This window comes from Eubalaena glacialis, chromosome 1 (assembly GCF_028564815.1).
Source record: "Eubalaena glacialis isolate mEubGla1 chromosome 1, mEubGla1.1.hap2.+ XY, whole genome shotgun sequence".
Taxonomy (NCBI): domain Eukaryota; kingdom Metazoa; phylum Chordata; class Mammalia; order Artiodactyla; family Balaenidae; genus Eubalaena; species Eubalaena glacialis.
Window position 1 is genome coordinate 195,068,656 of NC_083716.1, and position 27,871 is coordinate 195,096,526.

At 35.9% G+C, this 27,871-nt stretch overlaps 1 protein-coding gene across 2 annotated transcripts in view; it reads right to left on the reverse strand.

Moving 5' to 3' along the window:
* The window catches only part of COL5A2 (collagen type V alpha 2 chain), a 361,901-nt gene that overhangs the window by 131,504 nt on the left and 202,526 nt on the right, over positions 1-27,871 (reverse strand). Inside the window, exon 1 of one of the 2 annotated variants that reach the window (XM_061185753.1) lies at positions 13,385-13,720. The exons of the other annotated variant lie outside the window; for it this stretch is intronic. Within the exon in view, the coding sequence (XP_061041736.1) occupies positions 13,385-13,481 (97 nt within the window). The 5' untranslated portion in view covers positions 13,482-13,720. Of the gene's footprint in view, positions 1-13,384; positions 13,721-27,871 lie in introns of those variants that run through there. 2 annotated transcript variants of the gene reach the window in all.

Sequence of the window (27,871 nt, forward strand, 5' to 3'; positions counted from 1 at the left end):
TTATGCATAATGCATCAATCTACCAAAACGCATACATGAGATTCTTCACAGTGGTATAGCACAAATCTGACCTATGTGAAGTAAGTTTATGTAAACCTTCTATGGTCACAGAATTTCAGAGCAGAAAGTGGCCCTGGATAATACACCACAGGTCTTACAAAGGAGGAAACTGAGGCCCAGAGAGAATTTAAGTCACTTCCACAAAATCACCAAGTTAGTTCATGATAGAGCTACAATTAGAATGCAGATTTCCTGTGTCCTGGTCTAGTTTTAATTTAGAATTATTTCAACAATTCATTCATGAAAGAAAGAAACAGTCTATTTAGTTGAGGCCCTCATCTCTTTAACTGCATGTTTCTCTCTGTATAAGTAGAGAGTCTTAAAATATACCAGAAAGTAGACAGGCTTGAGGGATGATGGAACCTTTGTCTAAACACTTGGCTCAGATTGCTGTGGATATTTATCACCAGTTTAAACTTCTGGCTCAAAGTCACCTTCTGACCCAGGGAAAAGGGATACCATGCTACAAACAGGCCCTTAGAGCTTAACTTTTGATTTTGAGACAGGCGTCCTGATGAGAGATGAATAGGGAAAAAGTAATAATAATAGTGGATTCAGCCTTAGGTCAGGAAGCTACAGTTTTGCTTGTATAGAGACTGCAGTCCAGTTATATTAGAAAAATCACGTTTTGTCTTTCCGTCTGTTCTGTTTATCCTCAAGTCAAAGTCTCTATTCTCATTTTTTTCCTATTTAATTCCTATTTTGGGGCTTTGGGAGTTTTCTAGATAGATATGTAAACAAGGTATTTTACTCTCTGCAATTCAAGGTTTAAAAAACCCCACTAATTTTGCTTTCTTTCAGTTCTGTGAAGAGTCTTATATTCCTTTGGATTATAAATATTCTCATCTACCTAAAATAAAACATTTATTTTGTATTCATCTAACTTTTCATTACAGTAAATCATACTAAAAATAATAACATTACCCTTATCGAGGCTTTTAAACCTGACACCGAATTTCCACAGATATTATGAACTCTTCATTTTGAATCTGTGAGGTAGCAAAATAAAAAGTATTATCCCTGTTTTATAAATGAGGAAATTAAGGTTCCAACACATTATAAGGAATTTACAAGGAAAGAGTCAGGACTTCACTGGAGTTGTCTGACTCAGGGCCAGTGCTCTTTGGACCCTGTTGCCATGTTGAGTCAGTAGAAGTTGAATGAACTCACAGAGCTCCTTCCTCTGCATTGACCACCCAGGTGGAGGTGCATGCCGTCCCTCATAAAAACATTGCCAGGGTCCAAATAAGTCTGTCTTGAACCAGTAAAATATCAGGAAAGTAAACAAATGTTTTAATGTTTTATGTATTGAGCATAGTTTCACTTTTCTTGAACAACTCTACCTGAACCAAATGGGCAAACAATTGCCAAAATCATTACATTAGAAAAAAAAGAATAAAATTAAATGAGTATATGTACCACTAAGTTTGTGAAATGCATCCTAATACCAAAGTATAACTTTCAGGGGTTGTGCCAGTTTGCTTTTCCTGACTTGCTTTGTGAATCATCTGGAGCTGAGCGTAGGCCTGGCCCAAGGGAAAAACATGAAATTAAAAAAAATTCCTTATTGCCATTTCAAACCTCGCAATTATACCTCTCTCCACTCCTCTCTCCCATTCCTGGCCCCGTTCTGCCCCAGGGATTCTGCTCCCTCCATCAAAATTTTAATTCAATTCTTCAATATGCAGATGAGAAAACTGAATCTCAAAGATCAGTAACTTGCTCAAGGTCACAAGGTTGCAACTGGCAAACTCAGGACTCGAATTTGAGACTCCAAAGACCCAGGCTCTGTTAATTGCTTTTTGAAAGTAAATGGAAAAGGAGAAGTTCTAAATGTAGAAACTGCTCACTGTTAAAGGTTCTAAGTGTAGAAAAATGGTAATAATTGGGAACCGAAGGAATTTCCCAGAATTAAAAAATCTCATTGTGAGATAGTGCCCTATTCCTACTATTCCTACAGCCTATAGGCCTAGTTAAGAGTATCTATGCCATTAGCTCAAAAGAACAGAGATATAGTATTGTGGTTGTGTTTATTTATTTATTCATTCTAAAATGACTGTGTTTTAGGAATATAGGGTAAACAAAAAAATTAGAGAAATCAAAGAACAAAAATTAAGAGATATCACAAACTTCCCCAACCTCTCTGAAATTCTCAAAATAAGTCCCACAAGACATGATATAGGAATGGTCAGGGAGCCCCACATTAGCTTGGAGCCTTACATTTTAATGTATGATTTCAATGAGGCTATCTGAGCCAACTGCTAATTGGTATCCTTGTGTACCCACAGAGAACCCATCTTCCCATGCACGTATGCTTTCCATATGATGCACAATCATATGGGTCTATCCTGAGGAAACTCAGAAGTCCTCTTCAGAAACAGTCGGAATCCTGTGGGCAAATTTCCATTTTGATTATACTAAGGCAACTTTCAGTTTCTATTAGAATGGGTTTGAAGTGATTCTAACGTCTTGACTGTAGAACCCTCCACGGACAAATAGGGGATGCCCATGACAGCTGTGTTTTATCCACCTATAGTGCCAGAGCGTCCATCCGATACTGGGACTTTCATCCAGAGCCATGATGTCAGCTGATCCTGATGGCCAGAGAATATTGGGGAAAAAAATCATAAAAGGCAAATTACCATATATAATATACTCACATTACAAAGGAGTAATATTTTTTAAAGGGTGCACTGGAATAATGACTAGAGAGGGCATGTGTTGTAGACTAGTTTCCCAAGGAGTAGAAAAGAAGAGGACACCAAACAGGTAAGTTTTGATAGGAGGTCAGGCTAGAAGAAAAATTCTGTAATTTGAACCAAATTTGGGAAGGAGACATGTAGATAAAGCTTCAGTGTGAGACCTTGATTCTCAGGCAGATTCCTGAATGCCTTTCCTACAAACTGAAAGGAGGTTGAAAGCGTATTTCCCTAAAAAAATAATTTAATTAAATTAAATTTAAAAGTCATCTACTTCAAAACTGTTTTCTTAAAACTGGACCTGCTTACCCTCCTGGGACTTTAGCAACATGGAACAGATGTGGAAGGGGTACAGGGTAGCTCAGGTGAATATAGCTCTGGCAAGTTTATGAAATATTTATATGCTGAATATACCAAAATACCATAAAAATACTAATTTAATTATCATAAAATACTGATTTAATTTTATTTCATCATCCTTCACATACCCAAACACAAACACTGCCAATGGAACTTTGAATGTATCCACGGATTAATCTCTTTAGAACTAATTGTTTCAATTTTGATTCATTCTCTACATAAAGGAATTAGCCTACTTTTTTAAAAAATAAAACAAACAGATTCAAAGTATCCGGAAATCTTCCCAGGCTAATAAGCACTCCATTGGTTCAGGAATTTATCAGTTGTTTCTCAGCAAAATTCAGTTCACTTTTACTGTGCTTAAGGGAGAAAAATAAAAATACAGACAAACACATGCCTAATCTAATGTGTAGAGATCAAGATTTAAGAGGAAATGGGGAAGGGCTGGAGAAAGAAGTGGTTTTTTTTGTGAACACGCAGAAAGACATAACACTTGCAGCACCTGAAAGCTTAAACACAAGCTCTTGATGGAATGTTCAGTTGTGCCTCCTTCATTGCCCCCAAGTCTCTTCTTCTTTTTTTTCTGTACAAACTCATATAAAAGAAGATTCTCATATCAGAATCACTCATTTGCCTTAGAATGGTCAGTGCCCTTCTGCCCTCTCAAATGAAAGTATAAGCCTTCTTTATAAAACTTCAGAGGGTTTGTGTTTTTAGCCAAAGACCAGAAAACTAGGAACTTTTTCTTTGTAGTTCATCTTCCCATGGTAACCAGTTAACCTCACTGTTCACCCACCAGCCCATCCTACCGGAAACTCTAGCTAAAAATTTAGCACTAACATGAGAAGCATAATGTTCTGAATTAAACTGTAACTTAATTATTTCTTCAATAGAAAGCTCTGGAAAGAATGAAGAAGAAAAAATTTAAAAATAATTTCAAACTAGCATAAATAAATCTGATAGGTTCTTCTCCCTCAGGAGCAAATAATAAGTATATAACTGCTATTTAAGAAATATTAAATGAAATATAAATGAAATGAAAATATTAAATCTCTAAACTGTATTTGCTAAGGGAAGCACCCATATTTTAAAATTCCATAATGAAAAACTCTAGAGCTGACAGCCACAGAACAGCTATATTGAATAACAAAGATTTAATTAAAGGAATTCATAGCTACTAATTATCTGGTGATATTCCATGTGCACACCTCCTGCCAAGTCAAACCCATCATTCTGTTTAAGTTTGAAAAACTGAGAAGAAAGAAAAGTACAGCAAAGTAAGGAAAGTGTGAGTATAAAGAATGTGCCTACATCCTACAGCAGTTTCTGCTTTCTGGAGTCAATTTAACAAAAATCTCCTGGGAGCGAAGGGAGTAAAGAAACCAGCAGACTTTGGAAAATGAAGAGACTTGCTGCAAAGTCTGAGAAAAGACAGTCACTCCCTCTACTGTATCCAAATAGTCCTGGGAGCTGCGTTGTAAATCCCTGTGCAGTGAAGCAATTCCTCTCATTCCAGATACAACCCAGGGCAATGCAGTGTGGAAAATAAGCTTCCAATTTTTACTACAGACTTTTATGACTATCATATTTTCAGAAAATAAACTCTGAAACAGACAGAGCCGGTAGACAGACATGTGGTAGCACTGGGGCATGGAACGGATCGTGCTTGGCTTGCTTACATCCTGGGAACGACTACAGAGAATGAAATGCTGTGGGGGTGAGAAACAGGAGAGCGGCAGTGATGCTTCAAATCACAGGGTTATTAGAAAGTATTCAACGGAAAGAGCTTTTTGTTCCCTTTGTTTTTTCCCATATAAACCTACACAAGAAGACGCTACAATAAAGCTCTGCTATTTGAAGGGTAAAATTTATAAATGGGCTTACAATATAGCCTATTTAGATTTAGATGAAAATACTGAGGTATTGTCCAAATGACCATAGTAGAACAGTAAATAAAATTTGCATTTTAAGTTTTACACTAATTTTAATCTCTTTGAGAGCAAAAGTTGTTTATTTTTTCCATAACATCTAACATTTTGGTTCTTATAATTACCCAATAAGCATTTATTATTATTGCTATACTACTAAATAGTAATGGAATAATAATATCAACTGGATAATAATGTTGGATAATGATATCTATAATCATTTGATGAGCTCCTAGTATTTGTTGGGAGCCATACTACTATGTAGGTGGTTTATATACATGATAGTCTTCAAAATAATTATTTAAGGTAAATATTACTATTCTAATTTTATAGACAAAAAAACTAGGACATAGAGCCATCAAGAAAATTGCTCAAGAATATGCAAATATAACTTGCAAATCCTGAATTTGAAATCAGTTCACTCATATTTGAATGAATAGTGGGAGAGATTTTTTTTAGATTTTCAAAAATAATATTCATTGGCATATATGCATGGAATAACTATCATATACTTAATACATAAAATAAATTTATGACATGAAGTGGAACCTGGGAAATAGACTTAAAAATAGGAACCGTGTGTGTGCATGTGTGTAGTGAGAGGTGAGAACTACAGGCAATTCCTATTTTGAGGCAAAGAATGATAGTGACTGTGACTTAAATTCTAGAAATGGGTCAGATCATGGAAGGTCTTGTATGCCTTGCTTAGGAGCTTGAACATTATTCTCTCCTCAAGTTATGGGAGTCAATGGAAGATTTTAAGGAAGGTAATGAGGTAATCAGATTTTAGTTTTATATCACAGTGGCAACAGAGGGGGTCTCTATAGGTGTGGGTGGGAAGTAGTCACGTGGGATGCAAGAGACAAAGTTAGATGCTACTGCAGTAAATTGTAGTAATACTGCAATATGATGATGAGAGCCTAAACTTAGGCATTTATAGTAGAGAGGGAGAGGAGGTATATATGAGGAATATTTAGCAGGTAAAATGGTAGCGAGTTTAGTGACTGATTACACTTTTGCTTGAATAACCAGGTAGGATGATCTTGCCTTTAACTGACATAAAGAATACATGAGAAGGATGATCCTGTCTTGGAGGAAAGATAATGAATTGAGTTTGGGATACACTGAACTTGAAGTGGTTATGGACCATCCAGTGGGAAGCTGGGTATTCTGAAGTAGATGTGGAAGGTCAGGGTTGGAGAGAGAGATATTTGAGAATGATCAGCAATTAGCTGTCAAGCAAAACCCTGAGGGTGAGTAAGATTCCTAGATACTCTAGGGAGAGAATATACAGAAAGGACCAGTGGACAAAATCCTATGAGAAAACAAAGTGCTAAGGGATAAATAAGGAGAAGGAGCCCATGAAGCTGAGAGGGAAAGGTCAGGAAGGTAGAGGGAGAATCTTCAGAGCACCACCTTTCAGGAAAGCTGGAGTGGTCAATGGTAGGTGAAAGGAGCCCACTGTAACATCACACATTACTAGAAGAGCTTAAGTGGAATGGACGGGGTAAAAGTCAGAGTGCATGGGATGAGTGAGGGCATGGAGGCAGACAGAAAACTGTTCTGCTCCTTTAAAGCAGCTGGGCTAAGAATAAAGAGAGGATGGGAGCCAGACACAGACCCTGGGAGAAAGCTGAGCTTGTTTACAGGCTAAGGGGAAAGAGCTCATAGAAAGGAAGCTGTTGAAGTTATGGAAAAGAGAGCATGATTAATGGAGCAACTTCCTCCAGGAGATGGAGAACAAACAAAGTACAGAAGGAGAACAAATCTGGAAGTTTCTTCAAAACAAATTCAAAGATTTGGCGAAAGTAAAATATATACCACCAAGGTTTGTATCTGTGATGACTGAAATCAGATTGTAATATCACTTTCTGTGTCTCATTTAAGTGCTCTAAAAGTGCCTTCAGGTAAAGTTCCCAAATGACCCACCTAAGAGTCCCATCAGATTAACAGGGGTGTGTATAAATTCTCCAATTTCAGATGAGGACCCAAAGGTTTGGGAAAGTTAAAGGACTCTAAAGGTAGCAAGACTGCTAAATAGCAGAGATGGACCAGAACTAAGGTGTTCTCCCAATGATGGTTGGACTGTGGCTTCCTTTATTTACTAAAGTATATAGACTACAACAAGGCTATGATGCTTATGTTGCAAGCAATGTTTCCACCGAGAATACTGTCATCTTGAAACTGAATTTATAATTCTGATTGAGCAGACACCCAGAAAGGAAAAGAAAAGAAAAAGGAAACCAACTGTGAGACAGTCCTTCCTCCTTCTCAGATCTAAACTAAAATTTTTTTTAAAAAGCATACAAACGTTTTTGAGTTTGAACATTATACCAGAAAGCTAATAGGGACAAAGTTCATTATTTATTAATATTAATTTATTAATACTGTTAATATTACTGCCTTCTCTGTAGAAGGCAACACGTGAGTAAGGAAAATCTGGTGCTATTGTAATGTCCCTGATACACTGTTCCTTAGAGAATATACTCAGTATAAGATGGAACCATCCTGATTTCTGTTGAGGAGTTTAGTTTTAAACATATCAATAAAATAAAATAAGGGCTTCCCTGGTGGCGCAGTGGTTAGGAATCCGCCTGCCAATGCAGGGGACACGGGTTCGTGCCCCGGTCCGGGAAGATCCCACATGCCACGGAGCGGCTAGGCCCGTGAGCCACAACTACCGAGCCTGCGCGTCTGGAGCCTGTGCTCCACAACGAGAGAGGCCGCGACAGTGAGAGCCCCGCGCACCGCGATGAAGAGTGGCCCCCGCTCGCCGCAACTGGAGAAAGCCCTTGCACAGAAACGAAGACCCAACACAGCCAAAAATAAATAAATAAATAAATAATTTTAAAAATAAAAAATAAAAAAAAAATAATAAAACAAAATAAAAACACTAAGGCCACCAATGTAGTCACAACTTTAAGGCAAAATTTTCCACTGGATAGACTACCCCTCATGCAAATGCCAAGGATAGATACTCTTTGTATATAACAGTTCTTCAGCCTTAAATGAAATTTAGAAAAAGCCACATGAAATTTATATGGAAAGAAATTTAGAGGAAAACTGAATGGTCCATATGCTCCAACCATTCCATTGTCTTATATAAACTTGTTCAACTTGCCAATATGTACACAATAGGTCAATTAATAATTAACAATTTTAGTCTTTCTTTCCTACTATTATTATATCTCTCATATGTAAATCTAAACTTTTCAATGTTGTAATCTCAGAGAAAAAAACATCAGTCAAAAAGTGACCGATCCATTTTTAAATATTTTATGAATTTCCATATAAGGCTAAGTGATGATGTATGAATTATCCTTCAAGTAGGAGCAAGCTGTTTGATTAAAAAAAGAAAAAAATGGATTAACATGACTTCAATCTTCTAAGTCTCCTCCTCTCAAAACAAACTTTCTCTTTATGTTTTTACTTTACATACTGCATTATGTGCATTTCTAGAACGATCAACACAATGAGTTTTAGGCCTGTGTTGATATGATAGAAGTGTGAAGAGCAGGAAGTAAAAGAGAGAAAAAGAAAACTATATATTCACCTGGAAATACATTTTAATAGTCTGTGTCCTTTGCATAGTAGAATGATTCACCTAACCTGCCATGAGGAGGATTTGGGCCTTGAGTTGTTTTTCCAGAAATGATAGTGAATTTGCAGTGGTTTATATACAAACTTCAATTAAGCAGCCTTATAAGTGAAAGGAATGACTAGAATAGCAAGCTATTGCCAAAGTCACAGTGTGTAGCCTTAGAACAGGAAGCCAAATGGTGTCATATCAAGACAAGAGTGTTAGGTAGAGACTTAATACAGTGGTTCACCAGCATGAATCAGAATCACCTGAAAGCTTCCCAGATCCCACCCAAATCTACCAAATCAGGATATCTGGAAACAAAGGGAGCCTAGAATCTATATTGGCAACAAGCTCTTCACGTGATTCTTTATGCAGCCAGCTCAACACTGATCTGTGGATCGCTTACCAACAAACTTAAAGAGTCATGGTCAAAGTATACACTGCATTTGTCAATATAAAAAATTCACTATAACTATCAATCTACCAATCTACATATATAGAGAGATACTCTTCAAAATAAAGCCTCGTTCTAATTTGAATAAAAGTTATAGGTACGTCTAAATTTATCTGAAGAGAATAAGGAAAGAATTGCAAAGAATTACAACCTAGTATTTAAGTGCCATCCAGTGTTCTTGGCTTTGTAGTCTGCTCAGAAGTGAACAATAACCAGGGTAAATCAGGTTACTCAACTATAGTCTGTCCATTGAAACCAGATCTATTCCACTAGTTGACAATTATACTCATTGTGGCTGGGATTATAGTTGCCTCCTAATAGCTGTTCTCCCTTTTATATCCTTCATAACATAACTCTATTCAGTAGAGTACACTGTCAGTGCTATCCAGCTAAGACTACATTTCCCAGCAGTCCTTGTAACTTTGTATGACCATATGACTAAATTCTAGCCAACTTTCAAGTAAGTTGAAATGATATGATGACTTAATAGTCTCCATTAAAAAAGAGGGAATCACAGCCTTTGTCTCCCATTCTCCACCCAGATGCCAGGAAAGTAAATATAATGGCTGGGATTCCAGCAGCTGTCTAGGAACATAACATCAAGGACTGTACCCTAGGGATATGAGAGAGCTAGAAAAAAATTGAATCCCTGATGGCTTTGTAGAGCTGGTATACCAGCCTTTCACCACCTAACTAGAAGCTTATTTTATATAAGGAAAAAAACCACTTTTTTTGTTTAAACTACTGCATTTTGCTATATGCAGGTAGACCTAGATTAAAACATCCACTATAAAAGAAAAGTTTGCATATCCTACATGATTCAAAGTATCTATTTCAGTAATAAAGAGTTTAAAACAATTTATGAGTGAACAAGTATCTTAAGCTATGTATTTGTATTCTGTACCTCCTTTAAAATCATCCCATCCAAGTACTGCTGAGTGTTAAGCATTAGTTTCTTCATATTTGTATTTTAACAATGAGATAAATGGTAGACGTAATATAATAAAAATGTAGGAGACCATGGTATAGAAAGGACTGTGAGCCCCTCATCTCTTAGTAATCAGAAGTTGGCTTGGGTCCAGGATATTAGTGTAGGGTTGCCACAAGAGGGTTGCAAATTTATGGTCCAGGAGCCAAACCTGGCACTCAAATATACTGCACTTGGCTTAGGCAATGCTTTCTGAAAACATTAGATGTGACTGTCTTCAAGTGGGCAAGCATCTTCAGTTCTCCACAGGCCCACCATCCCCTGTTGACGTACAAACACTCGTTTGCTTCACTTATTGATGTTACCTACCTTCTCAGTGCCTCTGAGAAGCACTGACGTTTATAGTCTCTGGAAATAAAATGGTACATTTCTGCACCTTCCCTTCTCTCCATTTCTTCTCTGTTGTTGAAATCAGTGATTCATATCAGAGATTATTTTCCAAGATTAAGTATGTCCACTTCTAATAACAAGAATGTATATAAGCTCGCTAGGTGTTAGACCTTTATTTAGGAATATAAAAATTACTATAAATGCACTAATATTTTCTCCTACAAAAAACAAATGGGGAACCTTTCAAAGCACCCCCCTAACAAACACACACACACAAAAACTCATGAAAAGCTGATTTTGTCACCTTGACTCATTTTTGTTACTTAATTTTACTTAGTAGTCTCAACTAAAGTTAGCCCAACTCTCACACTTTCTCATTTTTATGAATTTAAAAAATCAATTCAGTTCTTAAAATTTAGTGAGAAGTAGTAATGATTTTGGCCTAAACGGCCTAAAACTTTATTTGCTTTCTTTTATCTCATCATTCATAAGTATTTTTATCAGACAGGTACTGTGTAACTAAGTAAAATATGTTTTAAATTTCCAGTAAAAATAATCACAGTCAAACAGAAGAAAAATATACCTTGAAGTCCTGAAAAGAAAAAAATAAAAGCTCATAAATATGTACTTACATATGATAATAGGTCTCCACATTCAAAGGGGACATATCTGTACACAAAATCAATACCACATTATATGACTTAGAGCTAAAATTTGAAAAACATACTTGTTTTGCATGTGTGCCTTAGATATTTCTTTAGTTTAAAACATTTACCTGAACTTACTCTTCCCCAAACTTAAAATCACATGGAGTTTCAAAATTCTGACACTTCTATTAAGCTTGTGACAAGCCTGAACAGGGAAAATAAAGTATTGCCAAGTACCACACAATATAACTTAAACCAAAATATGCATGGTAAGTAAATACAAGTTATGTAGCTCTGAATATTCTGGATTCTGGAATTCTTTTCTACATCAACTTTAATTAGGACCATAACTATTTTCTTTTGCTTTTGAATTTTTATCACATATATTCTTTTAGCTTGAGTAATAAAACTGAGGAATTTATTTTTTATAATACGTATGAAAGCAATTACCCTTTTTCTGTAAAATACAATGTTTGGAATTCCAGTTTCTATGCTGTTTGGTTATACTGGGGGGAGCAGAGTTGGTATGGAATCAGGGACTTTTTGCATCAAGCCTCACATTCCTAACATTTATGTAAATCAGTATTAAGGAAAATTGAACTCTGCTCATTTTTCAGAAACACCTACAACGTAATTACAACTATTTGAGAAAGTCTTTTAACATATGGCCTACTCCATATGCTTTAGGAAACATTTATTTACATGTTCAATTATTTTCATACTTTATAAATGTAAGTTATTTATTTTAAAATATATTAACAAGGAAAGTTGTGTTAATTAAGTTTTAAAAGAAAGTTGTTGGTTGTTTTGGTGGGGGAGGGGAGTCAACTACTTCTTTTATGTTCAGATTTTTCTATTTCTATTGTAATTTTTCTGTATTTTATTTCTCCCCTTTCCTGACTTCTACTTCCTATTAAATTATCTCCCCAACCCTTCCAAACTGTACATGCTTTTCACAACATTACAAGGAAACTCAAGAAGTTTCATCTTTTATAAATTGTCTCATTTTCAAAAACATAAAAAGTAACATAAAAAGTAACATAAAAAGATCCAAGATTTTAGAAAGTGCCCCCTCTATGGGACTCTGGACAGATTGTTGGGTATTCATCCCAGATTCTTATTTTCACTTTTTAAATGTTTTTTAGACCTCGTGGTCTCTCTATTAATTTTATGAACATTTATAGAGCAAAAATACCCAGAAGCAGGTATTAAAATATATATATATACACACATACATATGTGTATATATACACAAAAATATATATGAAAGACAATAACAAAAGTTTAATAAATATGCTAAGTTTTAAAAGCTTGAGTTTGATGTTAAATTGTTATGAAAATCTATAATGGCCTATTATGAAACAGTACATGTCTGTATTTGAAACTTCAGGCCTGGAGGGGAAGGATTTAATAATCAGTGGAACCAATTTAAATATTTTCTTATATGTTATAGCAGCCATGCATTTTTGCTTAACATACCATAGAACCCAACCCTAACATATGCAAATTTCAAAGGAAAAGAAATCGGTAACCAGTCAAGATTTGCCTCACATTTTAAAAAAAGAAAAGAAAGGAAACTTGTGTCTAGTGAATAATGCCAATAAAATACTCCTTGATAAATAAATTATATAAGGCATGTGGATTTCCTGCCTTCCGCCATCCAACAGGGAACCACCACTGTCCTGATAATCAAGTCAGTAGGGTGGGAAAATAAGAAATCTGGCTTCTATCAACTTCTGCCATGGGGAAAGAAACGAGACTGTCTCTCAGAAAGCAAAAGTGATTGTAAGATCACAAATGAAAATGGGAAAGACGTAGAAGTCTGTAAAGAGAGCAAAATAAGGAGCCAAAGACAAAGAAAAAATCAGTTATCAGACTGGCTGCAGAGGTTTTTCTAAACAAAGAATTTTATGAAGCAGCTGAAGTTCAGTACAAAAAGGACTCCACCCTACCCTGCTTCTGCTGCGACTTCTCCTTGCTCTGAAAACTCCAGCCCACGGAACAGAACTCCTCTAACTAAAAGTGCCTTTAGTGCTCTGTTTTAAGCACTCTCCTTTTCTTTTAAACTTCCCACTCTCCACATTCAGGCAAAAGGACTTATCCTAGGCTTTCCCAGAAATATTCAGGAGTGTACTCTTGGAACCGCAGATGTGGAAGCTCCGGATTTACAAACATCCCGATTGTCTCCCGAGCTGTTTCCCAGGTGCAAGTCTGTCAGCCCCCTTCTCAACTTCAAATCAGAGCCTCCTCTTCATGCTCTTCCTGAGGCTTAACATTCCACCTATTTCCCAAACCATGCAATAAACACCACAAGGAAAGCAAACGGCAAACTCACCATCCTCGTCTTCTTCCTGGGCTTTTATTGAGACAAATTGCCCTAATAAAATAGTAAGAATGAGGAGAGGTCTTGCTTCCACCCAATTTGCCATCATGTCTAAATATTAGACATGTGGGTCCTCCTGGGAGTGAAAAGTAGATTCTAAGGTTATTGTAGCACCATGAAGTCAGCTGTGGGCTCTTCTTTCAGCACCAGCCCCAGGGCAGCCTCTGAAAACCCCCTTTTTCAGCACCAGCTCCAGCACAGTCTGCGAAAACTTTTTTCAAGCGATGCAGCTTTAAATAGGAAGAATGCTGCCTCCACTTCTTTTCCTGCCCCTTTTCAGCTTGTTCAGGCTCATAACCATCCAGTGTCTGCCAAGCAACGGTCTGATTGATGGTAAACAACCAAATCAGAACACGCGCCTCTGTGCCTTGAACTGTCCCTATTTCATTTATGTTTTAAACATAAATGGGGCTTAATCACAGAAACAAACGTTTGTTTCTCTTTCCCTTTTTTTTTTTTTTTTTAAAGAAAGCCTGTTAGAAGGAAAGAGACTCATTCTCCCCTCCCTACTCTTTTCCCCAGACACACACCCCTTCACTTTTTCCCTATAGGGAGGAAATACAGACTTTCAGCCTAGTTTTTGGTGTCTAGATAATTCAGGATCCTTGTCCACTTTAAACTTTCAAAGGAACAAATTTTAACCCTTTCTTTTTACTAAGGAGGACTCATACTTGTCCCCTTGCTACATTCTGTTTCTTTTCCCAGATTCTGGAAGGGGACCCTTAAATGTCCAGGTGAAGAAACTATTTGACAAATGCATCATACTTTGAATTAAGATCGTCTCCTTATCTCTCCATCTCTCTTATTTAGAGAAACACATCTGCAGGTCCTTCTTGTCCCAGAGAGTTTTAATTATGTAAAAAAGCAGTCCACTATGTTAGTGTGGAGTAATGGGAAGGACACTGTATTTGGATGCAAAAAGCCTCGCTTCAGACATCAGCTCTGCCACTCACCCATTTTGTAAACACAAAGTCCTTTATCTCTGTGCACTCCAATTTTCTCATTTGAGAACAGAGTTTTGCCCTGACCAGTGGACAGGGTTTAGTGACATTAAAACAAGTAATATATTATTAACTAAGTTCTGAGTTGCAAAGAACTACGTAAAAGTAGATGGTGGTATTATTACCCCTAAACCAGCTTTTCAGGGAATTTTGTAGTTCCAGTTGCAATTGCCATTCAAGAGCGTTATTCATGAACTTTTGTGCCACACTCATGCTTGCCAAGATCTTAATGACCTCCGAGTGTTCCACATAACCTAATACATTTGCTACCTTGAGTCTACCCAGAATCAGAATGGCTGTTCTACACAACACAGGTGAGTCAATGGTTTATAATTACTCAGCAGTGATCAGGAACCCTGCCCTGAGCTAAGTACTGGAGGGAGAGGATGACACAAAGTAAGTGAAAGGCATACCCACTGCCTCCAAGGAACACGTGTAGACACTAAGAAAAGAAATTTACATGAAACAAGAAATATAAGCCAGAGCATATACATATGTGTGGGATACATTAAGCCTAGGAGAAATTCAGAGAAAGGAGAGATTATAGGGTAAGATTAGGTAAGTAATATATTATCGTCACTTTTCTTCATAGAAGAAATCTAAGAAACTTTGAATTTTCACTTTGGAGCTAGAATCTCCACAGAAGTATTCCAGAGGAGGTCAACTCTCCACGCAGCTGTACCCCTCAGTCTAGTTTTTCACTTCAACACGTCCCATTTCAATTAAATACTTCTGGCACCACCACACTTAAATGCCCTGCTCCCACTTAAACGAATGGGCCGAGTAAGAACCAAAAATCACCCTTCTGCTAATTCTAACTAGAATATCTGAGAGAGGCCAGGACTTGAAAAACACCTTGCTAAATATTCAAAAAGAATAACAGGAAAATGCAGAGAAAAAAAAATTTACTCCATGCGCTTGCCACTTCTATTCTACTTTGAAACTATTTTAGACATCAACACCCCGATACCAAAGGGTTGGCACAATTTTCAGGCATCTTGTGTGGAATCTTTACTGAACCACAGAGACCAAGGACATTTATGGAGAATCTGCAATTCTCAGAAAGTATTCTAAATGCTGAGAGCACATAGATGATAACTAAACAGGAACAGGACTTGTAGCAGAATCAGTGTACATAAACACTCAGTGCTTGCTCAGACCAGCATCTTAGTATCTGTTATTAAAACAGTTATTATCAGCATATCAATAGTTATTTTAAATTTAAACATAAACACAGCTTTTATAAGAAAGATTTAAAATCCAAGGCAACCTCTCACAGTTTCCTCCAGTCCCAGCCTCCTCTCCCCATCATACCAAAAGCACATGGTATGATAGAGGCAAAGCAAATATTTTCAAGAGAGCTGAGATAAATTATTAGCATTCTCTCTTATCCTTGCTAGATTTGTGACTTGGGCTTTTCTTCTATGTTTGGCTTTAGGATTCTACATTATAATTTGGAAAGAAGTAAAACATACACAGGTATTGACCAGGTGTGTCTGTTTAATAGATGTGGCTGAATTCAGGAAGACTTGACCATTTCTCAGTCCTTGAAGAACTGATTCTAGGCCTCAGTGCTTGAGTGGAGAGGTCAGAAATCTGTCACAATTCCAATGAATTGTGCATATTATAATAATATGGGCCTAGTGGGTCAATTTTTACTAATCCAATTTTTCACAGCAACTCTGAAAGGGAATTTGTTAATTTTCTCAAGTCATATATAAAGGGATTACGCTTCAAGGAAGTTTCAAGTTTGCTAAGCTAATAAGCGGTAGATTTAGGTTTCTATTACTCCAGAGTTAGTGTTCTCACTGCTTCCTAGCTTTTAGATCTACTTGACACCAATACTTCCAATCTCAGAAGGTGTCTCAGCACCCTTCAGGGTTAGTCCCTCCCTCTGCACTCTTTATCCCTTCCCTTTACATTTCCTTCGAGGCATTACTCTGTCAGTGTCTTCCTCAATTTCTTCAAAAAATAAGCAAAAAACCAAAGGTTTCCCTTGACTCCACATCTTCTACCATCTCTTTTTTTCCTCTCCTTCCTCTCCTTCCTCTCCTGGCTATACTTCACCCTGTGCATCAGGATGTCATCACCAGCACCACCAGAGACACCAATACCCCTTTGTTGTTAAACCCAAAGATATTTCCTTTTTCCTCCTGTTGTGTTTGATACTCAGACTACTCCCTTCTTCTTACTGAAACTTTTTCCCCCCATGGATTCCTGGTCCCACATACTACTACTCCTCCTCTGTTTTGGGGGTCAAATTTCCTTTGCTAATTCCTTTCAGAAAGTTATTGTGCTCTCCAGTATTGTACTATCAGCCTTTTTCTCTCCTTGCCCATTATCTTGATCTATTTTAACTACTAGACCCCTTGACTTTATTTCCATTTACATGCTAATAACTTCCAGTCAAGGCTTCCCTCCTGAGTTGTGGACCTGTATTTCTAAGTGCTTGAACATCTTCCTCTGGACAAGTCCATGTAGCTCAATACCAATTAACACTACCACAATTATCCTAGTCCCAAAGATAAGACACAGAGGACACTCTTCCTTCTCCTTCAACCCGCATCCAATTGTTCACTGAGTCTTGCTGGTTTTATTATGCGCTTGCATTTTTTTAAATTGTAGCTGATTGACAATATTATATTACTTTTAGGTGTACAACATAGTGATTCAATATTTTTATAGCTAATACTCCATTTAAAGTTATTAAAAAATATTGGCTATATTCCACGTGCTGTACAATATATCCTTGTAGCTTATTTTGTGCATAGTAGTTTGTACCTCTTAATCCCCTACCCCTATGTAGTCCCCCCTTCCCTCTCCCCACGGGTAAACACTAATTTATTCTCTATACTTGTAAGTCTATTTTGTTTTTTTATATTCGTTAATTCCTAAGTACTTACATGATATAGCAACACGCTATTTTAAAATAATAATAACAGTAATAATAATGAAGGAGGAGAAGGAAAATGCCTATTTCTTGGTCCCATCTCCCTCTACTTTCCTCTTTTGGCTTCAGCCATTGGAAACACAGATTTTCCCAGGAACATAAGCAGTTTCACACCTCAAAATTTATTCAGGCTCTGACCTTTGCCTGAAATAACCACCTCCCCAGTTTAATTCATTTTCTCATTCAACAAATATTTGTTGATTGTCTATTATTTGCCAGGTTCTAATCAAAGCACTAAGGATGTAGTATGAACAACACAAACAAGGTCTGCAGTAGAGTTGTGAACAACACAGACAAGGTCCCTGATGCTATGGAGCTTAAAACAGAATAAGTGAGCAAACAAGGTAATTCCAGACAGGGATACGCCATGAAGGAAATAAACAGTGTGTTCTTTTAGAGTTGCTCAGGAGTCAGTGGTGGGAAGGATCCTGCAGATAAGGCCATAAGAGTAGACTCTGTAAGGAGGTAATAGTGAATCTGAGACCTAAAATTTGAAAAGGATCTATCCCTGGAGAACTGGGGGAAAACGGCATTCCAAGCAGAGGGAACAGCAAGCATGAGTGGCCTGGAATGGTGTATTAATTTTCTATGGCTGCCATAAAAATTACCACAAACTTAGTGCCTTAAAACAACACAAATGTATCATCTTACAGTTCTATAGGTCAGAAGCCTGGGTCTCATTAAGCTAAAATCAAGGTGTCAGCAGGACTGCACTCCTTTTTAGAGGATCTAGGGATGAATTCATTTCTTTGCCTTTTCACGCTTCTAGAGATCACCCACATTCTCGTGGCCTGTTCCTCATCTTCAAAGCCAGCAACATGGCATCACTCTGACACTACTTTTGGGGTCACATCTCTTTCTCTGACCCTAGCCAGGAAAGGTTCTCTGCTTATAATAGCACATGTGGCTGCATTGATTCCACCTGAAAAATCCAGAATAATTTCCCCATCTCAACATCCTTAATCACATATCACAAAATCCTTTTTGACATGTAAGGTAACATAGTCACAGGTTCTAGACACTAGGCCATGGACATCTTTGGGAGGTCATTATTCCTCTTACCAAAGATAGGAATAAGCTTTGAGTGTGAAAGACTAGAAAGAAAGCCATTATGGCTAGCCTGATATGATGTAAGGCTGGAGATGAGGTCTGTCAGTCATGTCTTGCAGGTCATGTATAGGAGTTTAGATTTTTTTCTAAATGCAGTGAGAATCCAATGAGGGTTTTTTAACAAAGGAGTGACGTGCTCTAATTTACTGATTTTTTAAAAATCTGAATGGCTTGTGAGAAATGTATTATAGCAAGGCAAGAATGGAAGTGAGGACACAGGTTAGGAAGCACTTTTAGTCCAAATGAGAGATGATGGAAATAGAAAGAAGCAAAGAAATTCAGACTATATTGTGGAAATAAATTCACTGATGACTTATGAGAAGCTGAAGTGCAAATTTGAGGAGGACACCTCTGCCAACTAAGTAGATGATAGAGCCAGCAAAGCTCAAGTGTTGCCCCCCTGACAAACCAGTCTGCTCCTTCATAGAACTGACCAACGTGTTCTGTATAGACCTCCCTAACCTCACACAATATTAACGTCTGATTTCCCTGCCAGACTGAAAGCTCCTGAAGATTATGGACATTGTCTGGTTATTTATATTTGCCTAATAGTTATTGTTGAACCCATATTGTTTAGTAAAGAATCAGTAGAACTTGATGATTGAATGGCCATGACAGAAGAAACAGTGAGCATAAATAAAAATGATTGCAAGATGTCAGCCCCAGAGGACTAGGAATATGATGGTTCTAGTCAAAGAAATATCTAAGCAAGGAACAGAAACATAAATGAGTAGAAGGAGAACACATAACTGATTAGGTGCCTCTCTACACATATTTGCTATAAAATAGCAAAACCACAGTTTCTGAACAGAAAAAGACTGCATATTGTGAATATACTTTCTTTCTGGCTGAAAGCCATTGTAAAAATAACTATAACAATAATAATAATGACGGCTAGAATGTATTAAGTACTTACTATGTGTTAAATACTATATAAGTACTTTGCATGTACTCATTAACTTAATCCTCAAATCAATACTATGGAATAAGTCCTATTATTTTCTCTGTTTTACAGATGAAGAAAGGAAATTGAGGCTCATAGAAGCTAAATAACTTGTGTCAAGTCATACTAGACAAGTCAAGAAATGACATACTAGTCAAGAAATGGCTAGGTCCAGGTTTGGAACTCTGGTTTCACAGTCTTTTCTCTTAAGGAGCTGAAGTTCAAGGAAATTATATGATGTTTATTTCTTTAACTTAAACGCCATCACTGATTTTTTTTAAACAAATGACAATACTTAGAGAATCTCTCAAAATGCCTTTAGTATAATAGCTTTTCAAGTAAACAAATATATGAACCAATTAATTTAATGGTATCTATATCCAAACTTTATAAATATAGGTTAGCTCTATCTGAATATTTGTATTGAAAATATATCTTTTTACATTTAGGCATAACTAGAAATATTTTCTTTTTTAAATTCTTAAAATATGAACTTTCATTTTAATCTGGATGTTTATATTTTGGCATAAGTCATATTTTGAGAAAAGTTTGCAATTTTACCTTTCAAAATATTGTCTTATCTCTTAAGGCAATCAACAGTCACATTTAGAAGTTATGGAGAATGTGAAAACTTCTATCTATTACTTTGTAGTCTGTGCTTTTTGTGTCTTCTTTAGGAAATCTTCCCTACTCCTGTATTTTCTTCTGGAAGTATTTCACACTTAGGTCTTTAATCCACCTGGATGTTTTGTTTGGGTTTGTTTTTGTTGCTCTTGGTTTATAAGTTAGAGATACTTTTTTTTTTTTCATTTGAATAGCCATTATTTACTGACTAGTCCATCCTTCCCCCACTGACTGTGATGTCACTGCTGTTATACGTTGTCATACGTGAGGGTCTGCTCCTGGGTTCTCCAGCCTCCTCCCTTTGTCTGTTGATGTATCCCTGTGTCAGTGGCACCGTGGCTTACTTACTGTTGTTGTTAGTAAACCTTGATAACTTAATAGGTCAGCTCTTCCCACTCCTCTTAATCATGAAAATCACTTCAACCCTTCCTGTTCCTTTACTCTTTCATATAAATTGTTTATTCAGTTCGTCAGATTCCACGAAAAGGCCAGTTAATATTTTTATTGGACTTACATTGAGTTGAGAGATTAATCTGGAAAGGATAGATGTTTTAATGATATTGAATCTTTCTCTTAATAAAAATGGCATGGCTCCACTTATTCATGTCTTTAAATGTATTTCAATAAAACTTTATAAATCTTTAAAAAAAAAAAAAAAAGAAGTTATGGAGAGTCCTGTCAGCCAAAATTATAAATGATCTGATAAATCATGTTGGCTCATATAGCACCCAACTCTTCACATACTGTTTGAGCACACACATTCTCTTTGAGACTCACAATAACCCAGTGAAATAATATGAGCAGAATGATCATTCCCATTTTATACTGGGATTCAGTGAGATTAAGTGACCTTTCAGACAATGCAAACAATAGTTTCAAAAATGGTTTCCAAGTCCTAGCACTCTCTGCACTGTACTTCATGATAATTAAACTATAATATAAAGTAAAGTTCAACTTTACTAACTAGGAAGACAGCATCAAAAGAGTCCGCAGGCTGGATAAGAGAGTAGGTCTTAAAGGTTCTCACACACACACACACAAGAAAGATAACTATGCCATGTTTATTAAGGCACATTTTAGATAGAGTAAATTCACCTTTTGAGATGTACAGTCCTTTGAGTATGACAAAGGTATATAATCGTGTAGCCACCATCGCAATCTAGAGGATATGTTCTTCACCCCAAAAAGTGCCTCCATTTGGAGTCAACCTTCTCCTCCCAACCCCACTCCTGGCAACAGTGATCTGACTTCAATGCCCATAGCTTTGTCTTTCCAGAACATTATATAAATGGAATCAGACAGTATGTACCCTTTTGTGTCTAGTTCTAAGATTCATCCATGTTGTTGCATGTATCGGTAGTTCATTCCTTTTTTTAAAAATACTTTGTTTACATTTAAAACATTTATTTCCTCATTCTTAACCATGAATCCCTTATTTATTAAGCCTAATAAATCCTGAAATGTGGATGATTGTTTGTATTAGAATAGACAATTCTCTGTAGCTAAAATGAGAGTCCATGAGTCAGGGCTTCCCCTGAGGGAAACTTTTTAGATGGCAGGAGTACGTACAAGCTACAAAGGGGAAATTGTCCAGAAAATCAGTGACATCAAAGGCCATTTATACCAAATGAGCTTGCCATGCTCCGTATACTGCTTTGAAAAAATTAAAGGCCTGAGAGTCTCAGGTTGTTTCTCAACAAAATAAGGAGTCATTCAGCCCATCTGACTTTTGAGTTCTTACATTGTTCAATTGACAACTATGCGGTGACCAGAGGTCTGGGAAATTGGTCCTTGGTTTGGAGAGGGCAGTAGAGGGCAAGGAAATCAATATGAGACATCTTATCACATTTCATACCTCCATCAGTATTTTGTTTAATGTTTTACATTTTCCTGTGTCTTGGGGCAAACTACTCCTTCAGACCCTTTAGTAACTTCATTTTAGTTTTACAGAGCTGTGGAATTCTCTGCCTTTGCGAGGTAATAAAAGAAATTTTTGTAAATTGGCTGTTGAGAAAGTATAGCATTTCCTATAACCTGCCATTTCAAGTGTCATTTATGTTGTAGTTTTGTTTTACATTTTACATTTGCATCCAGTGTTTGAATATGAAAAATAATTACACCAATAATTACATCAGTTATCAATATGTCAGGAGTATTCAATGCCAATTTTTTAAAACACTTTTTTAGACAATCTATGAGTAATAAAAAGATTCATCCCTATCTCCCTCTGATATACATATATCCCTCCCATATGATATGCATATATCAAATGAGAAATGGCCAGCAGTGGTCAATTCTTAATGCTGAAAAGCAGAAACTTCTGCTCACAATCTCTACTATCACAATTATTTGTCATATGTAAGTACTTTAATAATCATGAAAAAGCTAAAATATATTATTGATTAAAAAACATATAATGCATTTGAATTATAATTTTTATTTAAATATCTTCAAGTAATCAATGAGCTCACTTTGGTATAAATATACAAATATAAATTAAGATAAGCTCTTACCACAGTAATTAAAGTTAATTAAATATTAAAATTAGTCACTCTGTAGCCAAGATTTTCAATGCTTTAAATACCACAAGGACCCAGTGGCTCATTGATTATATGGCTTAGAAATCAGGAGCATTCTGTATATTTATCACACATTGCCCTACTTACCATTTAATTAAAATGTGTAGATATCTATACACAAAAACATACACATACACAAAAAGAGTGGGCAAAAAAGCAATTTATAAACTTGATTTCGAATATGTTCTTAAGTTACTGCAGCAACATAAGTCTGAGTCCTCCTTGACACCCAAGGATAAGAAAAGCAAAGACTCCTACGACCACTTATTACCAAAAAAATGGGTTATTATTCCTAATACATAGACAATACTACGGCAGGATTTCACTCACCAGTCGAATAGTGTATTATTTTAATTTTTCTAAGTATGTGAGTGATATCATCTCATGAGATTAGGAGGAACACATGGATCTCATTTTCTTGTTTTACAAAGACTTACTTTTGTTTTCTCTGGAATAATTGCAATCATAAGATATTATTGGATGAGTGAAATTTTATAAATGTGCCTTGTCTTCTCTTTCAGCATCATCTCCACTTCCATGATTTTGGAATGAGAGGAATCCAGAAAACTGTTCCTGGGACATCTGAAATCTCTTCTCCATAAATACATAGTTAAAGCAATCAAGGGACACTTAAAACATTTGGCAATTTCTCTCCCTGTTAAACTAACTAAAATTAATTTTACACACATTTATTTGTAAGAAGAGATCCTTTATTAATTCACATCTTGTAGTCAATCTCTAAGGCCCATCAGTTGGCTCCAAAAGCCACAATGTACTTAATTTAGTAAATTTATCCTGGATTCTGTTCAATGTTTATGATTCTGTCCCAATTACTTCAATTATCTGTGACATGGAAATCATCAGTAATAGGAAGAATTAATAAATAACTGCCTAAAGGCATGAGCGCAAAACCCTCATTTCAAATATACCTTGCTCATCCTAATATGTCCATCCTACTTACTTAAGGAAGAGGAGGTTGTGGCTTCAGAAGTTATATGCAATTCAATACAATGCACATTTGTCAGGAGATTACTTTGAGGATGCAAATATATATTGGACCTAGTCTTGCTTCTCCATGGGCTTACCTGGTTTGGTGGTAATAGACATAAGCACTGATATCTATAATCCACATAATACTGGCCCGAGTTCTATTATAAAAGTACACAAAACAATGAAAGAATAGGGTAGGGTAAAAGCACTTAGAATCATGAGGAATCTGGAAAGAAGTTATGGATGTGGTGGAATTTAAGCAGAGCATGAAAGAATGAATAGCGCTCCAACAAAGACTGGCTGAAGGGAGGTTAGGGAAGACACACAGAAGAACACTCAAGTGACTTAGAGAAACTGAAGGTAATCTAGCAGAGTTAAATCATAGGCCACTTAACACTACAAAGTGGGGAAGTAAAAACTCAATGTTTTAAAAAGCATGAAGTATTTAAGTAAAACTTATATTTACTTATACTTAAAAACTTATTAGGTAAAACTTAATATTTTTAAAGTATAAAGTATTTACAGTAAAAGAGATGGGAAGAGGGGGCAAAAAATATTTAAAAGCTAACTGCAGTAAATCCCAACCTTAACAATACCTTTATCTTTTAATGGTCTAGTCAGTATTTCAAGATAATATCTATGGTAATTATTATATTTCAGGGTACAATGATTTTTTAATGATTTCACTAAACTAAAAAACTACTGTACTGGATTCTTCAGAACTCTCTGTCATTAGAGAGGCACAGAAAGATATTGATAATATCCCCACATCTTTAGTCTTGTAGCAAAAAATAAAAGCATTTCTAATACTCTGCATGGTTTTGTTTCTTGTAGAACCACACCCATATCTTAGCTTCCAAAAGAAGACATAGCTCAAGAAAAAATGTGCATGAATCAGTAACCATACATAGATTTGAATTCTGTTTTTCACACAGCAACCTCATCTCATCTTCTAAGCTCACTCCAAAGTGGTTTTTCAGCAGCCTGAGTCAACACAGCAAAGAGAAGTAGAAAACACACATCTGTAGGTCCCTATCTTATCTAAGCCCGTGAGTGTTACTAGCCCTTTAAAATATTTGGAAAGATAAATACAGGTCCAAATTCCAAATCTTGCAAAAAGGGAATGAATAGCTAGTATAATCAAAATGATTTTAGGTTAAAAAAAAAAAACTACAAAAACTCATCTTGTTCTACAGAATATTATCACTGGCAGTACTGGGCCTTGGGAAACATAAGCTCTGGTCCTGGGACAGTCTCTGATTAACCTCTTGACCTGAGGAGGACCTCATATATCATCAGAGCCCAGTTACTTGTTTGCAAAAGGGGATAGTAAACGTCCCTTCATATTTCCAAGTATTGTTACAGGGACTATTCATGAATGAGCTTCATAAATTCTAAAAATTAATAAAATATAAGCTATCATTCTCATTATTACTACCCTTAAAAGGTGATTAAATAGACTGTTTGAGAAAAACCTTATTCATTTCTTTGCTTAAGAATGGACAGTGGATACTGAAGTTATTTTTAGCCATTAAAAGCGTATTTTCAATGGGTAAAAGGACAAGACAAGTGAGCAATGTAATATTCCTTGGTTTGGCAGGGTTCCATTTAGATCGCCTCAACTCAGAAAGAACTTCCAACTTGAGCATTGATCTAACAGAATGAGCTAAGAGGAGAGCAAGAGTTTGGAGACACAGGATGGGTAAGAATAATGACAAGGACAGTTTGATAGCCTTCTGAAAAAAGACATTTTCCATTTGCTTAGAAGTAATGCACAGAATTAAAATATTATTCCTTTACCATTTATGACTATGAAAGCTGAAAACATAACTATTATTATAAAAGACAGTATCTGATTAAACAGAGAAAATAGAAAAATTACATGTATTGTATCTCAAGTCTTTGTTTTGATACTGCAAAGGAGTTCCACAATGACAATGACTTTTCTCAACGACACAGTGGGATACAAATCTCATTTTACAGATAACTAACATTTAGTTCAGTGGGGTTTCATGAAATGTCAAAATTACACCACTAGTAAGTAAATCACTCAGGACTCAAACCTAGATCTGACTTCCAGTTCTTCCTCTACCTCAGAGAAGGGTCTAAGTACTCCTGGGTGCTCCTAAGACATTTTTTTTTTAGGGGGTTGGGGGTAAGGGTGAGTCTGTGAAGTTTTCCCTTTTCCAATCACATATCTGTATGAGGCCAGGTTTTTTCATATACTTTAACCACAACAAAATATGGCAACAGATTGAAATCAGATGTAAATATGAGAATCTGCTGTATTCTATTAAGCCAGACATTTAAAGGATTTGCAAAAATTTTAAATAATGTCACTCTTCTCATTAAGTTTTTATTTTGGTACATAGTTATTTTATAACAATACATCATTGATGGTAACATAAAATGGGTATATTGTCGTTTTAAATGAATAACTTTTTAAAAATTTCTGAGATTTAATTTCTAAAATGATAAATATCAATAGGTATAATCTACTAAATGCTATTTGGGGTCCTTGATAATTATAAAAGTGAAAAGCGCTCCTGAGACCAAACCACAAGTTTGAGAAACACTGCTCTACACCATGATCTAAGTATGTCTTCTACATTTTTAATCTAGTATGTAATTTTCACGTTTACAAGAGTAGCATATGCTTCCCTCATCCCTAGGAAAGGGAAAATGCAGAAAGTATAAAGAAAATGATTTCGCTTAATAATCCCTGATATAATCATTGTTAATACAATATTTATTTCTCTTCAAAACTTTTTCATTTGAGAATACATTTTACATGTAATCTCTTGCTTGATGTACTACTTTTTCCCCAATTAACACTATGAGATAGCATTTAATGATATACTAAAAATTCTATGAACAGCCCTTTTAGTGACTATACCATATTCTATCATAGTCCAATCTATAACTTATTTAGCCATTCCCCTGTTGTCAGATACGTACGCTGTTCCCCAATTTACAATATTATAAATAAAGGAAGGTAGAAAGAGTTCCTGGAAAGATTCTCTGTTTCTGGGTGGTGGATAAGGCACCTGGAGACGTGCATGTGCTTTGTTGTGGTTAGGAAAAGATATGTTAAAACTGTTGAATTGGTTTAAAAGAACGTTTATTTAGGTTTAGTTAGTTTACTAATGATGTTTAAAATGAGAGCTAAATGACAAAAGGTTGCTAGCCATGAAAATTACCAGAGGAAGAAAACTCCAGCAAAAACTCATACAAATGCATTCAGATAGGATCTGCTTGATATCCGTAAGAAACAGAGATGACCAGTTTGGCCAGAGGCTTCAGAATACTGCTCTTTTATGTGGCAGAAATTTCTCATAGGCCATTGCTATTTTTCATTCTGCAAACTTGACCTTTAAAAAGATATATATTTAGATCTAGGAGTACATCACTCTTACCTGAAATAAGTGTGTATTACTCTTTATCATCAGTTTTCCACATGGACACTGAATATATAAATATTATTATCTTTATATAATAAAGATACACAGATATAAAGATAATGAATACACTTGCAAGTATAGAATCTAGTCTGGCAATCACTCATCTTTGGCAGTGCTGCTGGAGTAAAGTGAGATCTTTTACCACCAATCTGTGATTACTTGATTATGAGCAAAAACCTTATGAAAATGAAACAGTATGAAGCTCATCTTTAAATGGATGAAATGTGGATAGCAAAAGGGGAAACATGGTAGCAGGCACCACTTTTTGGAAAAATCCAGTGAGAAAGGATAGGCAGGGTAGAAGATTTGCTAGAAAAATGGGAGGAGCTAGAAAAAGTTTTAATTGTTGGTTTGTTGACAGATGGGAGGCACATACTGACCAGAGCCATTTATTAATGATATGTCTGAGAAGTCAATTAATCATCCAGAAATTGCTTTCATAATAGTAGATGGAAAAAAATTAAAGGTCTGAAAATCAATCCCTTACCTACTGTTACAGAACATATATAAGTTGCCCTCTTGAGGGATACACATAAGTGATAAAAATAAACAATCATTAGAAATGATGGTCAACATCAGGCCACCCATTTCCCAACTTGAGATATAAACTAATTTTTCTTTTCAGCAATAGTCAGTTTTTAGATTCCAAGTTGGAAACTAAGAGAGAGTTGTTGACATTTATTTTCAGAGTAACTCTACTCTAATTTATAATTTATTCATCAACAACTTTATATATTCATTCATTCAGCCATGTTAATATTTTTTCTTTTCTAAAATTACG